A 13,772-nucleotide genomic window follows, 5' to 3' on the forward strand; every position below is an offset into this window, starting at 1 on the left:
GGAACTGGGGATTGAACTCAGGCCCTTGCGCTTGCCAGGGAAGCGCTTATTCCGCTGAGCCATCTCCCCGGCGTTTATTCAGTTTCTCAAAGGATGGTAAAGGTTCCTGAACAAAGCACAATCTGATCACTAGAAATCCTTCACAAATAAGCAAATCCTCAACCAAAAGTGGTCCTGGGCAGAGGCAATGTCCCTGTGAGACTTGAACGGTGATAGAGAGCTGGCCACAGGAAAAGAAAGGACGATGGTCCCGGGCAGAGCAAACAGCTCATAAGAAGGGCCCGAGGCTGGCGCAAGTGTCAACAGAGAAAAATGGTGCCTTCATGCAAGGGAGCTGCCACGTTCTAACAGGCAGCTCACGCGGGGCCACCATAAGGAGCTCAGGGTTTACCGGACAGTTGATGGGAGGCTACTACAGACTGAAATCAGTGGAAAAACACACTCAATTTCTGGCTAAGCTTGTATTTATGTATCTAAAAGAGCTTCAGAGATTGTAAGGGGTCAAAGGTGGAGACACAGTGAGGAGTAGTCCAGACCAGGAATCTGGCAACACGACTGCCGAATCAGCTATTTTTAAATACGGTTTAAGCCCGGGAAGTGGTGCACACCTGTAATCCCAGCATACTGTGAGGCTGAGGCAGTGGGGTCACAAGTTTGACCCACGCTGGACAACTCTGTAATTTAGCAAGAGCCCGTCTCACCTACAATAGCAAAGGCAATTCTGGACAACAAAGGCAAAGCAGGGGATATCAAAATGTCTGACTTCAAATTATACTAAAAAGCCACTGTGATAACAGCCTCTTTAATAAATGGTACTGGAAAAAATCGGCTTTCCATATGTCAAAGATAAACTAGGACTTCATCTTACTAAAAAGTTTTGGCGCAGCAGGAAAAAAACAACATCAGACTGATGAGATAACCCACAGAATGGGAAAGCTTTTTTTTTTTTTTTTTTGGTCAGTTCCTTCTCGGACAAAAGACTAGTATCTAGAATGTATAATATCTCAATAGTAAAAAAAAAAATTCAGATTCCCCCAAATTTAAAGACCCAACCCAAAACGGCTCTTTGAAGTAAAGAGACACTTCTCAGATGAAGAAGCACAAAAAACAAGTAAATATATGAAAAACTGCTGCGTATCACTGGTCATTCTAGAGGTGCAGATTAAAACAACACTAACATTCCATCTCACACCAGAAAGAATGGCTATCACCAAGAAATCAACCAAGAGCAAACGCTGGAAGGGCTGTGAGGAAAAAGGAAACCTTCTCCACGGCTGGCTGGAGCGTAGACTGCTGCAACCACTGAGGAACTCAGTGTGGAGGTTCCTCAAAAAAGCAGGACTACAGGTTCCATTTGCCCCAGATATCTTCCTGATACGATGAAAAGCACCACGGCGACATGCACACTCCCACGCTTATGGCGCTACAGTTTGCAATATCCACATCTTGGAAACAGCCCAAATGCCCATCAACTGGTGAATGGATAAAGAAGATGTGGTTTTTTAATACAACCGAGTACTACCTTGTCATAAAGAAGACGACAATCAAGACATTTTTAGGTAAATGGATACACACTTGGGATACATGCATGATTCTTTTGGTATGAGAAACCAAAACTGAAAATAAAGACCAAAATTATACCTGTATAACACGTATTGTGAAATTGGAAGAAAATGTTCAAATGAGGAGGGGATATGGGGAGAGAAAGGAAGAAAAGAAAAGGGAAAAGTAAAAAAAGCGAGAAAAAGAAAAAAAGCTTTTGTACACTGGGAGGAGTTGAAGGTAGCAAAATGGGGAAAACAGGAAACAAGTTACACCACATATAGGCGCAAATGCTTTCCCATGAGTGCAACTGCTCTGCGTACCTAAAATGTACCAACAGAATCTGATTAAAACAAACAAACAAGCCTGTCTCAAAGTAAATAACCAAACCGGAACGGGCCAGAGCCACAGACCTGCGCAGAGCCCTAGGCAGGGGGAACCTCCAGAGCCGGCGAAGTCTTCGTAGAACGTGCTCGGCTTGGGTCTAGACGCTCCCACAGGGCCTCCTGTCCTCAAAGGAGGCGCTTCTGGATCGTGGGGTGCTGTGACATTAAAGTGACGGAGGAGGTGGGGCCTTGTTGAAAGGGGGCAGTTACAGGTATCACCCGATGGGGCCTCGCTCCTGCTCCCCGGTTCCCTGGCTCTCTGCTGCTTGCCCACCGTGACCGAGCAGCTCTCCTCCGCCGAGGCCATTCCACACAACGCCTTCCTGCAAAGACTACAGACTAAACATGGGCCAGAATAAACCTCTTCTTCAGGCTGCAGGTGCCAGGCATAGTGTTCTGGCCATGAGAAGAACACACCAGGCTCCTTGTTTCTGCATGGTCTGGGCTGCCCCCGCATGATGGTGCCGCGACGAGCTGCAGAGACCGCACAGGGCACAAGGCCAGCACGCAACGTGTACTATGTGGACCTTCAGGGCAGCTGGCTCATGCCGTTTCTGCCAAGGAGGATGGAAGCCTGGATGAGTGCTTGTCTACAATACTGTCCCCCAACACACACACACACACACACACACACACACACACACACACACACACACAGAGCAAGTCTCAGGGTAGGGGCTCCTGCTCTTGAAGAAGGCACTGACAGAGAAATCCTGCGCCACGGAATTTCCCCCCGCCCACAATCCCTCCAGATCTGCTTAGGATAAGCTCGTGCTGGTGGTTGGCTACTCAAGAGGCAAACACTGCTTTAAAGACTCAGCCAGCAAAGCAGGTGGACTGCAAAGGTAAGAATGTGGCAGCGGCTTCTACCCCACAGAGGCCCGTCCGTAATGGCATGCTGCAGCCAACAGCTAGCCTAGTATAAGGGTTGTGAAAATTACTGGTCCCACGCTGGGCAGGGCAGTCACACCTAGAATCCCAGCCCTCTGGGAGACTGAGGAAAAGGACTAAGAGTTTGAGCTCAGTCTAGGAAACCTTAGTGACTCACTCAGACCTTGTCTCAACAAAAAAAATAAGGTAAAATAAAAAATGGGCCAGAGATGTAGGCTCAGTGCAAAATCCTTGGTTCAATCTCCAGAACTGCAAAACAAAAACATGGCTGAGCATGTAACTCCGAGCAGAGGCCCTGGGTTCAATCTTCTGTATTGTAACATAGAAAATATAACAGGCCCCAAACGTGCCCAGTGTCAGCAAAGATGACTCCAGTGACTCCAGAACAGAGCAGAAAGGCGCAGCGGCCGTGCTTCTTGGGAAGCCCCGAACAGCAGTCAGGCTTCGGTATCGAATCACATGCTGCCTGGGCAGACAAGCCCCTGAACTCATGAGCCGCCCTTTCCCCACTGCTTTTGAGAGCTTTTCCTAGCTTCCAATTCCTTGCCCTTCTAAGGGAGGGTGTGAGCTGGGCACAGTGTCACACACCTGGAACCCAGACAATCCAGGGGCTGTGACAGAGGATTACACATCTGAGGCCAGCCTGGGCAATTTAGGACCTTGTCTCAAAATAAAATAAAAAATTAAAAGGGGCCAGGGACAGTGCTTATGTAGGTTAGCGGTAGAACACTTGCTCGCTTGCACAAGACCTAGATTCAATCCCTAGTACCATAAAAAGGAAGAATGGAAGGAAGGAGCTGAAATGTGTCACTAAGCCCTTAGGCTCCCTTATAATTTACAGAGCAGTGTCACGTTCCTAGATGTTATTTCCCCAAAAGTTGATATTTTCGAAGTTTTATATTAATCGCCTAGTTCTAATTTTTATTAAATCAACAAGTACCTTCTAAAATGTAACTAAAGCTTTCAGATTTGCATTTTTTAAATGCATACTTGCTTCAGTCATCCACAACGTGGGAAATGTCCACTGTGAGGGAGCAGGGTGGAATGTTTGAAAGGCAGAGCTAGGGCCAGCATGCTGGCTCAGCAGACTCAGCACGGGCGCTGGCAAGCACAGGGACCGGGCTGCCCAGTCCCGCATGCCGCGCCCGCGGCGTGCGGAGCCCGTGACCGAGCCCAGGCGTGCTGGCGCACACCTGAAACCCAGCGCTGGGGAGGCTGAAACAGCAGGATCGCTAGGAGTCTGAGCTGCGTGGTAAGACCCTGTGCCACACACAGAAATGGAGAAAAGAAAAAGGCATAACTCTAAAGGCAGTAGACTCACAAACCATCAGGTGTGAGCTCACCATTACATGTCCAATAATGCTGTAATTTACATTCATAGTACACTGTACAATATACTCCAATACTATAAACCACCAATGTTTCCCTACTGTGCCCATTTAAAATGAGAAAACAGACTCACAGAAACTGAGTGACCTCCCAAAGTCATCCGTCATCTCAGAACTGGCAGACAGTGTGGAAACCCAGGCCTCCCGACTGCTGAGCAGTGATGGGAACTTTTCAGAGCTTTTCATGGTAACAAGGAGCTGGCTGCCACCCTAGGTTCGCCATCACTGCTGCACTGCATCTGGCTCCCTAGCCCCAAGCCTACCTCCCTGTCCTCTACCTCCCGCTTCCTTGAACACCTCAGCTCCTGAGGACTCAGGCCCTGGAGCTCAGACATAGCCCAACTGATGGCTGAAGCAGCAGCTACTCCAGTCTTCAGTGCACAAGGAGCCAGAAGACGAGTCCCGGAAGCAAAGCCGCCCTGGTCCCTGTCTCTGAGCACGACCTTGAGCGGACTCCCACACGAGGCGCTTTCCCCACTCTGTGTGGGGGAGACAATGGGTTATCTCACTCTCTGCACTATTTTCAGCACAGTGATAGATGAAAAGTAAACCAACGCCAGACACTCGGCCTCCACGGCTGCGACTCAGATGTGGGGGATGGGAGCACCGTCCCAGGACCAGGAGGCCTGGTTTTGCAGTCAGCTATCCCAATATGCATGCGATCTTGGGGAGAGCGCCATGGGGGCCCTGCCCACAGCATCTGTAAAACACAGCGCAGGCTGAGCCCGTTTCCCAAAAGCACATATGCAGGTGACTCTGGGACAGCCACAGATCAATGCAGGAAAACCTAACTCCTTGTTTTAGTAACGTTTAGGCTTTTCTTTGTCTTTCTCAGACGGTCTCGCTGCGCGGCTCAGGCTGGCCTTGAGCTCCCACGGATCCTCCAGCCTACCCACCCCCATGATTACATGCATGTTCCAATACGCCTCGCTTGTTTTGGTAATTTTCTATGTGTGAGTGTTTTCCATTTATGAGGATTTACTTTGCTTTTAAAAATATTTTAAACAAATCTAAGTTTAAAACAAAACAAAACAAAAAAACAAATGAATAGTATATGGAGGATATATGGATATGGCAAACTCCTGAAGGGGAATATGGACCTCATAAAATAGCTCATGTTGGGCTGGGGAGATAGCTCAATAGAATAAGTGCTTGCCTGGCAAGCACAAGGTCCTGAGTTCAATCCCCAGTCCTCCCCTCAAAAAAATAGCTCATGTTACAGATTCCAAGCTGCGGTGCCCTCTTCCAACTGACAGTCTTCAGACTCCATCGCTAATAAAGCTACGGTTCATTCCAGGGACCCAGCACAGGGTCTCTGTACCTGGAGCACGGAAGCCCAGCCTGGGGCCCTGCGACCGGGCTCTGGGGCCAGCAAAGCCGCCCTGCCTGGGACAATGCAAATGTGCAGGCTGGACCAAGCAGCTCCCGCTCCCTGGGGCTGGAGGAAGTGCTGTGTGCCAAGGCAGGAGAACCTAGGGGGCTCCGAGTGAGGCCTAGAGACAGGGCCCAGAGGATGGGGCCAGAGCCAAGTTCTACTCTCCCGTCCTACTGCCATTAATGTCACAAAAGACAGTAGATCAGATTTATCGAGCACTTACTAAGTGCCTGCCAGTGCCCTCGTTTAATCTTCAGTGACCTTACAAAGTAGCTGCTGCTCTCTTTACTATGGGATTTGGAGCCAGTCCGCCTAGCACTGTATCCATGGGGATACAAGGTAACAAATATAAAGCACTCAGCACTACAGAGTAAGAAACCACCAAGGTCTGCAACTATAACCTTTTACTAAAGTCTAATAATGATACAGAAAAGTACACACATCTTAAATTTACAGCTCACTGTATCTTCACAATCTAAAACACCTACATAACTGGCAGCCAGATGGAAAAACAGCACATCCGGATGGGGGTATATCTCAGTGGCAGACTTGGCAGGGTAGGTGCTTGGCACTACTGAGTCCTGGGTTCCAGCCCAAAATGGGAGGGAAGGAAGGAGACAGGAAGTTACTGGTGCATCAGAAGCCTGCCTCAGGCTCCCCTCCAGTAGGCACCGCCTGCTCCGCACCACGACCCCACGACCCCACCCACTAGCCATTATTATTTCTTCATGCACTTGTGGAGAGTCTCATTAATTTCCCAGGCTGGCCTCCAACCAAGATCCTCCTGCCACAGCCTCCAGAGGAGCTGAGATTGCAGGTGTGCACCACTTCTCACAGCTTAGCTTAAAAAAAAACCAGAAAAACTACCAACACTGATTGAGTGATTTCTTTTTTTGGAGACAGGGTCTCTGTAGCCCACGCTGGCCTCAAACTCATAGGGATGCTCCTGTTTCGGCCTCTTCAGTGTTGGGATTACAGGGGTGCTCCACCACACCTGGCCTGACTTCCATTTTAAGGATGAGAAAACTGAGGCTTAAAAAAGTTAATTGATCTGTCCAAGCCATTATGCTAGTTAAGTGGCAGAACAGAACTTGAATGACTTCGAAGTCTGAGTTCAAAGTCTGCCACTTCACGCGACTGCTCTCCTTGGGGACTTTGGGACCATCAAATGAAGAGAACAGACCTAAGAATGCCTGCCTGCCAGCCAGCACTACACAGGCTCCCTGAACGGCAGCTATTGTCATCAGGGACCAGGCCCTGCCCATCCTGCCCTAGTTACTGGCATAAACCAGAACAAGCAATCCAATGGTGATGGAGACCCGACTGACCCAGCACAGGAACTACTCACAGTATGCGGACGACGGGGACCCAAGGAGTGCTGCATGTACAGAATCAGACGCACGTGATATGGTGGCCTTTTTCTCATTGCCTTGTTTGGGTTTTTTTCCCCCATAATTTGAGAAACAAATAGTAATGAGACAGTTTCAAACATTAACACATTGTATACATTCTTCCCAGTGGTTAATTGCTGTACAAGATGCGGACATGATATCCTACTTACAAACACAATTCGAATGGTGTTTGTAAAAATCCCTCTATTCATTAAGAGAATGTAACTATATATCTATCCTAACCACCCTGAATACACAAATAGAAAAATGGACATTCATCTGTATCCCCTTTTTTTGTTAAGTTCCATTATTTGAATATCATAGGTGTGTAAACTCAGCAAAATATTCTAAAAGGGTCCGGTAGCCCATAATAGTATTGGGTCTTCCGCTTGACTGGCAATGTCAGAAATTATTGACCTGAGTCCCCCACAGCTCAACATAACAGCATGGCTTTACTTCTTATGCTTCGTTTTTATTTTATTTATTTATTTATTTATTTATTTATTTATTGAGTGTGGCCAGCTCAGCCCACCAGGGGGCGGGGCTGGCTGGCATGTGGTGCTGGGGGATTGAACCTCGGTCCCTGTGCTTTGCTTGGCTTAGTTTGTTCTAAGTAGGTGCCTTAGACCACTGAGCCATCTCACCAGCCCCTATGCTTCGTTTTTATACTTTTCTGCTGGATGGTTAAGACCAAGGTAAAGCAGGACCTACGCAAAAAGAGTTGTAGCTTTTGGGTCTGATAATCATTACCTTGTTTTCGGATTTTTTTTCCTTCTCTTTTTCTGTATTTTAGGGAAGGGTCTACAGGGTATTCAGGGTCTTACCACTAGATCAGACTTGTAGTGCTTCTCCTGTTTATAGCCTCTTAAGAGCTGGGATTACGGGCGTGCACCACCACACCCAGTCTCAATCCCTGTCTCAGCGCACCCCTGGGAAAGGCCAGCATGGCAGGCCTGGGAATCAAAGCCCTGGCCCCTTTTAATCCGCTGAGCTATTTGGCCGGCCCTTCTCATGACCTTGTGAGGATGACCCTAACTCCACAAGGAATGAAACAGCTACAGAGTTGTCCGAGTCTTTGCCCTGGCTCAGTACCTAGGGCAAGACTCGGTGGCCCCTCAAGTAATGAGAAGAGATCTGCAGGGCACTACTACTTCTACCAGCACCACCCAGCCTGGCAAGTGATTTGTCACAATCCATTATTGGACAAAAATACTGTTCCTGACTCCAGAAATGGTAACCACAATTCTTCCCAATCTTTTTTTTTTTTTTTTTTTGGTGGAACCAGGGATTGAACTCAGGCCCTTGTGCTTCCTAGGGAAGCACTTATTCTACTGAGCCATCTCCCCAGCCCCCCAACCTTTTTAATAAAATTCCAAATATAACACATTTCCACTGGAATGCTCCTAAGGTAAAGCAGCAAATAAAAGGATTGCTCAGAACACAAGATAGAGGAAGCTGGAATACCCAATATAAGCAAAAGAACTGCAACAACAAGGTCAAAAATTTTTCAATTCCATCTAGAGAGAAACTCTGAACGTTCATGGATTTGGGACTGCTGAGAGCGTCTAACACATTCCCTAAGTGTTGCTTCCTTGTCGTGTGTGTTACGACTGGGCCCAGGCCTTACGTTCTACTGCCTGCCTACATCCCTAGCCTACATATTCTGAAGCTTGAGTCACAGAATGTGACTTGGTTCCATGAAGAGGGCACAGCATCTCGTAACTCCCGCATACTTATGATGCATACCTGCCAACCACGCAGGGGTCAGTGCACAGAACATGTGGGGCGACAGAAGAAGCCAATTCATCTTACCCATGTATACCCTAAACCCGGCTGCCCACTAACTCTTCCATGGATGACGTAAGAATTAATAGCCTATACTTAAACCCTGTACGGACAACCTAGCTCAAGGTCTTGCAACTACTTATAAGGCTCAGGGCCCCTAAGCTTCCATCCAGAGTTCTTTCCATCAGAAATTTCAGGGAAAACAGAGATGGTGGGCTCACAAACCAGAAAGGGATCACAGTCACTCAGGAATCTTGAAAGAGCAGGAAAGCCCAAGAGTGAAGGCAACTCACAGCCACAGCGCAGGGGAAGAGGAGGCAGCTACTGCTAGATCTGGTGGGTGAGGGGACCTGAGAGCAAAGCCACCAGAGCCTCTAGAGAGGCTAAAATCTCAATTGTTATGCAAAATCACTCTCACTTATAAGCACTGGTATTGTGTGAGAATCACGATCTAGGTATCTACCAGACAATGGAAGCTTCGGAAGAAAGCAAAATTTGATCATACACCTGGAATACCAGACTGAGTGAAGGCTCAGCTGAGAGCGACAAGTCTCAGAAGCACTCAGTAAGTACAGTCCATTTACCATACACTTCTCAATACCAAAAGGCAGCTCAGCCCTTCCATTAACGTCCAGTGACACCAGCAGGCTCCACAACATCCCCCACACTCTCTAAGGAGGACTTGCTCCTTACAGGGTGCTTTACTGGGTCTCATCAGTTACAAGAGTGGTCCCTGGATGGCGCGCAGATACTGGTTTCCTGAGATGGCCACCAAGTGCCCCGGCAGGAGTTAAGTGCCCTGTAAAATGTCTACTGAGTGATTCAACAGGGGTCTGTCCACAAGAGAGCTAAATCTCTCAAGCATCCAGCACACCAAGCTGTGTGGGTCAAACAAAACAAGCCTCCACTGTAAATCTTTTCTAGCCCCTGAGCCATCCATAAGAGAACTGTGATCTGGGCATCCATCAGGCAACGGAAGTTGTCCGTATATGAAATGAGCAAAGGCAGGATCTCTCAAGGTGTAGCCAACAGCCAATAAATGGAGCTTGTTCTTCTTCTTCTTCTTCTTCTTTTTTTTGGCAGAACCGGGAATTGAACTCAGGCCCTTGCACTTGCCAGGGAAGTGCTTATTCCACTGAGCCATCTCCCCAGCCCGAGCTTGTTCTGTTAAGGGCAGATGTACAAGGTTCTCTTAAAGGAAATTCAGTGCTGGTAGACGAGTCAGCATCTTAAAGCACAACATGTTCACTCCAATTATCTGCTGCTTAGGCTCAAGTGGGAAACAGCAGCACGGAGAAGCACTCCTAGAGGACTGCAAATCTCTGAGGCGATGCAACATTCAACCGCTCCCCGAGAAAGGTGTGAGTATAAACTAAGTGCTAAGCCTAAAAAGGCAACACATTACTTCTATCGGTTTTACAATGGCTTGATCACAGTCATTTAGGTGCAGGGCCACTGTGATACTGTACTCCATGCAACAGAATATGCCAGCAGCGCAACTTGCACGGGCATTGTCTGGGTCTAGACCAAAACAGGAGCTCAAAGTATGAAAAGAGGAGCAGCAGAGCCAGGCCTGGATCTGGCAGATCAAGGCAGGAGGACTGTCAGTTCAAGCTCACCCTGGCAACTTCTGTGTCTTAGCAAGACCCTGACTCAAAAATAAATCAGCAAATAAATACATGGGCTAGGGCATGCGGTTCAGCATGAAGGCTCTGGGTTCAATTCCAGTACACCCCCACCCACCCACATACAAAACATAGTATAGCAATCTGGCAAGAGAACCTCTTATCTTTTGATGATGTTTGACAGACAGCTGGCCCAGCCTATGGAAGGCTCCCGGGAACCTGTCACATGGAGGTAGCCCACACTGTTAACATGTGATTGGCTGGACTCAAGGACAGGTGCTACTATAATATTAATAGACTTCCTGGGGAAATTGAAAAGCTAGCAAGCCGACTTGTACCTGTTGGCCCATAATTTAGTGAGGTGCCTTGTAACTCAAGACATCCCAACACCGGTACACGGTATGGCCGTGGAATAAGATCATGGAACAAGATGACGGACCTCAGCTTTGAGCCCACATCCCATCTTTATTAGGATCCCATCTTCTCTAAACTAATTGAAGAAACATTTTATTCATGCTAACCAATGACTTCCAAGAACCAGCCGTGACGTTTCTAAACACCCAGTTTTAGATCTTCAACAACAGGACTGAATCAGATCACATTTCTTCAGAATGGATGTAAGTTACTCTTTTGTGTCACATACTATTAACTCACAGCACCTACTGGAGAAAAAAAATTACATTTCATATGCCATCTTCAGAGACACTCTTCTGATCTAAGAATACAATGCCCAAATGAACTACCAGCAATCACCAGTCGTCGTTGTTAGGAAGAGTCCAAACGACACACAAGAGGCTTTAAAAAATGCCAGAAAGGAAGCTCAGTGATTGATCAGATGCTTGGACTCCCCATACCAGACTTGACAGAAACTACAGATTCAAATTCCAGCAGGACCAATTCACTCTAGGATTTTCTAGAAAAACTGGTAAAAGACAATTTACAGATGCGCGTGGTGGTGCATGCCTGTAATCCCAGTACTCTGGAGGCTGAGGCAGGAGGCTCCTTGTGAGCTCAAGGCCAGTCTAAACTGCACAGGAGCGCCCCCCCCCAAAAAGGAAAAAAAAAAAAAAAAAAAGGACAGCTTACAAACTTCCCAAAAGGCTCTTCACAGACTTTCACTGGTATTCATGAGTACAGAAACGTGGAAGGAGGGCTGTCTTGTACTCGCATAAATAAGGAAATATATCGTCTTATTTTCATTTACTGGGGTGGGGGGAGCACAACCCTTAAAAAAAACCCACACAACTCTGCAACATGATGTGTATTCAATGGTGAAGGAGAGCCATGTAACCCTCTAGGTGGCCAAATAATACAAGAGCCTTTGCGGTAAGCTTTACTACACGCACACAGTATTACAGATTTCTAACATGCAATCCTTGCCCAATGCATATCTATAAAGTAAACCTAAAATTACTCACAAACTTGATTCTCCTTTAGTTTTTAAATGCCATCAAATCCTTGGAGACAGTAAGGACCTTCAGCTGTTAAATTCAGAAGGAATACAGTTATAGCCCTGGCTCCAGCGGGCTCATTACTGCTCCAGTCAATGGTGCACCTCACAGCTGAGAACAAATCCAATGAAGTTTTCACTGCTAGGAGTGAAACACCCCTGCTGCAACAATCCACATCAGGTCAGCATTTAACAGAGATCTCCCTCTTGAGCAGGCTGTCCAAAAATACGAGTTCAACCACTGGCTCAAGAAACGCATTAAGGTCTTCGCAATAGTTCAAGATTCATTTAATGTTCAACTACAAGCCTCCTAGAAACTGAGGGTCTGAGTTCTTTTAGGATAGTGACTCTAAATTCTTCCTGGACATAGAAGGCCAACAAGGTGACTGTCACACATCGCACAGAGTGAAAGCCATTATATTATTAGTAGCCAGTGAGAGGCAAGGTTCAGGATCCTGTACTGTGGAGGAGAGCACAGTAATCTCCGAGCAAGCAGAATGGTGGAAAGCGAGCTGGGTGGCATGTTCATCCATTACAGCCAGCCGGATGCTCTGTGGTCTAAGCAAGATGGACACTCACTACTGGATTGCTTGACAACTAAGCAACAAGCAACAATTCATCAGACAAAATTTTAGGTAGAAACAGGTTTGGAAAGTTCTGGGATCCAGTGTAATGTCTACAGGAACATCAGTATTAACATGAGAAGTCAGTATCTAGCAGACAGGTGCCAATTCCCTCCCTTGGCATACTGGAAAGAGATGAAAAAAACCACATCTTCAAGCGCCCAAGTGGAGACCTTCTTCTAACACAATGAGTCCTGTGGCTTTCTGTTAGGAATCAAGCAGTCATTAGTTACAGCCCAATTTTTACAGCATCAGTGCTTACAATTACTTAAGAGCAGATGAAGATCCCCAAAAGATGCAACGTAAGTTGTACAGCTAACTTTTAAGTTCTAGACACAATACGTGATCTCTTCTCAGCATCATGCCAGAAACCAGAGTACTGTTGGCAAGCGTTCTCCAGGGACGCTTCTAACCTCTTAAGAACCAGTTTACATCGGACAAAATTGCACGACATTGTCAGGTGGTAAAGTTTCGCTGTCTCCATCAGTCCGCATCTCATCCTCTCTAGTGGAGGAAAATTACTGCCATGAACGACTTCTACTTCTTGGGGACCATCCTTTAAAAGGTTAAGCACCATCCTCTGAAGAGTACCCTCCAAAATAAGATAGCCTAGAGTTTCTTCCACTCCACCCTCAAAAGCGTCCGAAGACGGGTGTTTTCTAAGGTTTAACAAGCTACTTACCGGGCCTGAGACAGTGCCTCACGTCTACACCCGGTTGCTACCACGAGTTTCCTAACGCCCTCGCGAACCCCTGAAATCTGCGCGGGCTGCCCTGTGCCTGGGTCCAGCCTGGGCACGGGGACGCCACGGGGCAAGCGCAGCGGGCAAACTCTGTCCCGACGGCTTCGGGCACCTCGGGAGACCCGCCCGACCGGCTGGGCCTGGGCCCGGGCCCGGCGGCGGCGCTCCATCCCGGCTGCAGCTGCCCGCAGACTCCCGGGCTCGCTCAGGCGTCGGCTCTGCCCGCCTCCCGCGCCAGGCTCGACCCCCTCCTCCCGGCCCGGCCCGGCTCCGCCTCGGCCTCTCGCGCCCCCGCCAGCCGGCTGCGGCCGTACCTGCCGGACCCGGTGCAGAGCGTCCACAAAACCTTCGGCTTTCATGCCCACCGGAGCGCTCTGCCCCTGTACCAGCTCCGCCATTACCGCCGCCGCCGCCGCCGCCGCCGCTCGGCTCCCGGGTCCGGCCTCCCGCTCCGCTTGGGGACCCGTAGCCGGAAAGGGAAAGTCTCCCCTCTTCCGGCGGAAGGGACGCTGGGACGCTCGCTGCGGGGAGAGCCGCGCTCGCGGGGCGGGGCGGGGCGGGGCGGGGCGGGGCG

The 13,772-nt window shown here is 48.4% G+C and overlaps 1 protein-coding gene across 3 annotated transcripts in view; it reads right to left on the minus strand.

Annotated features, from left to right (window-relative positions):
• The window catches only part of Fubp3 (far upstream element binding protein 3), a 49,019-nt gene extending 35,343 nt beyond the window's left edge, over positions 1 to 13,676 (minus strand). The window contains exons 1-2 of one of the 3 annotated variants that reach the window (XM_023700442.1): positions 13,513 to 13,602; positions 11,802 to 12,660 (exon numbers count right to left, since the gene is read on the minus strand). Coding sequence is in view for 2 of the 3 variants with exons in the window: in XM_023700441.1 (XP_023556209.1) it covers positions 13,513 to 13,596 (84 nt within the window). In the remaining variant the exon portion in view is untranslated. Of the gene's footprint in view, positions 1 to 11,801; positions 12,661 to 13,512 lie in introns of all 3 variants that reach the window. The other 2 variants (XM_023700441.1, XM_023700440.1) reach the window with 2 other exon arrangements.
• Between the last annotated feature and the right edge of the window lie 96 nt (positions 13,677 to 13,772).

The sequence above is a fragment of the Octodon degus genome, unplaced genomic scaffold, assembly GCF_000260255.1.
Source record: "Octodon degus isolate 3935 unplaced genomic scaffold, OctDeg1.0 scaffold00123, whole genome shotgun sequence".
NCBI lineage: Eukaryota > Metazoa > Chordata > Mammalia > Rodentia > Octodontidae > Octodon > Octodon degus.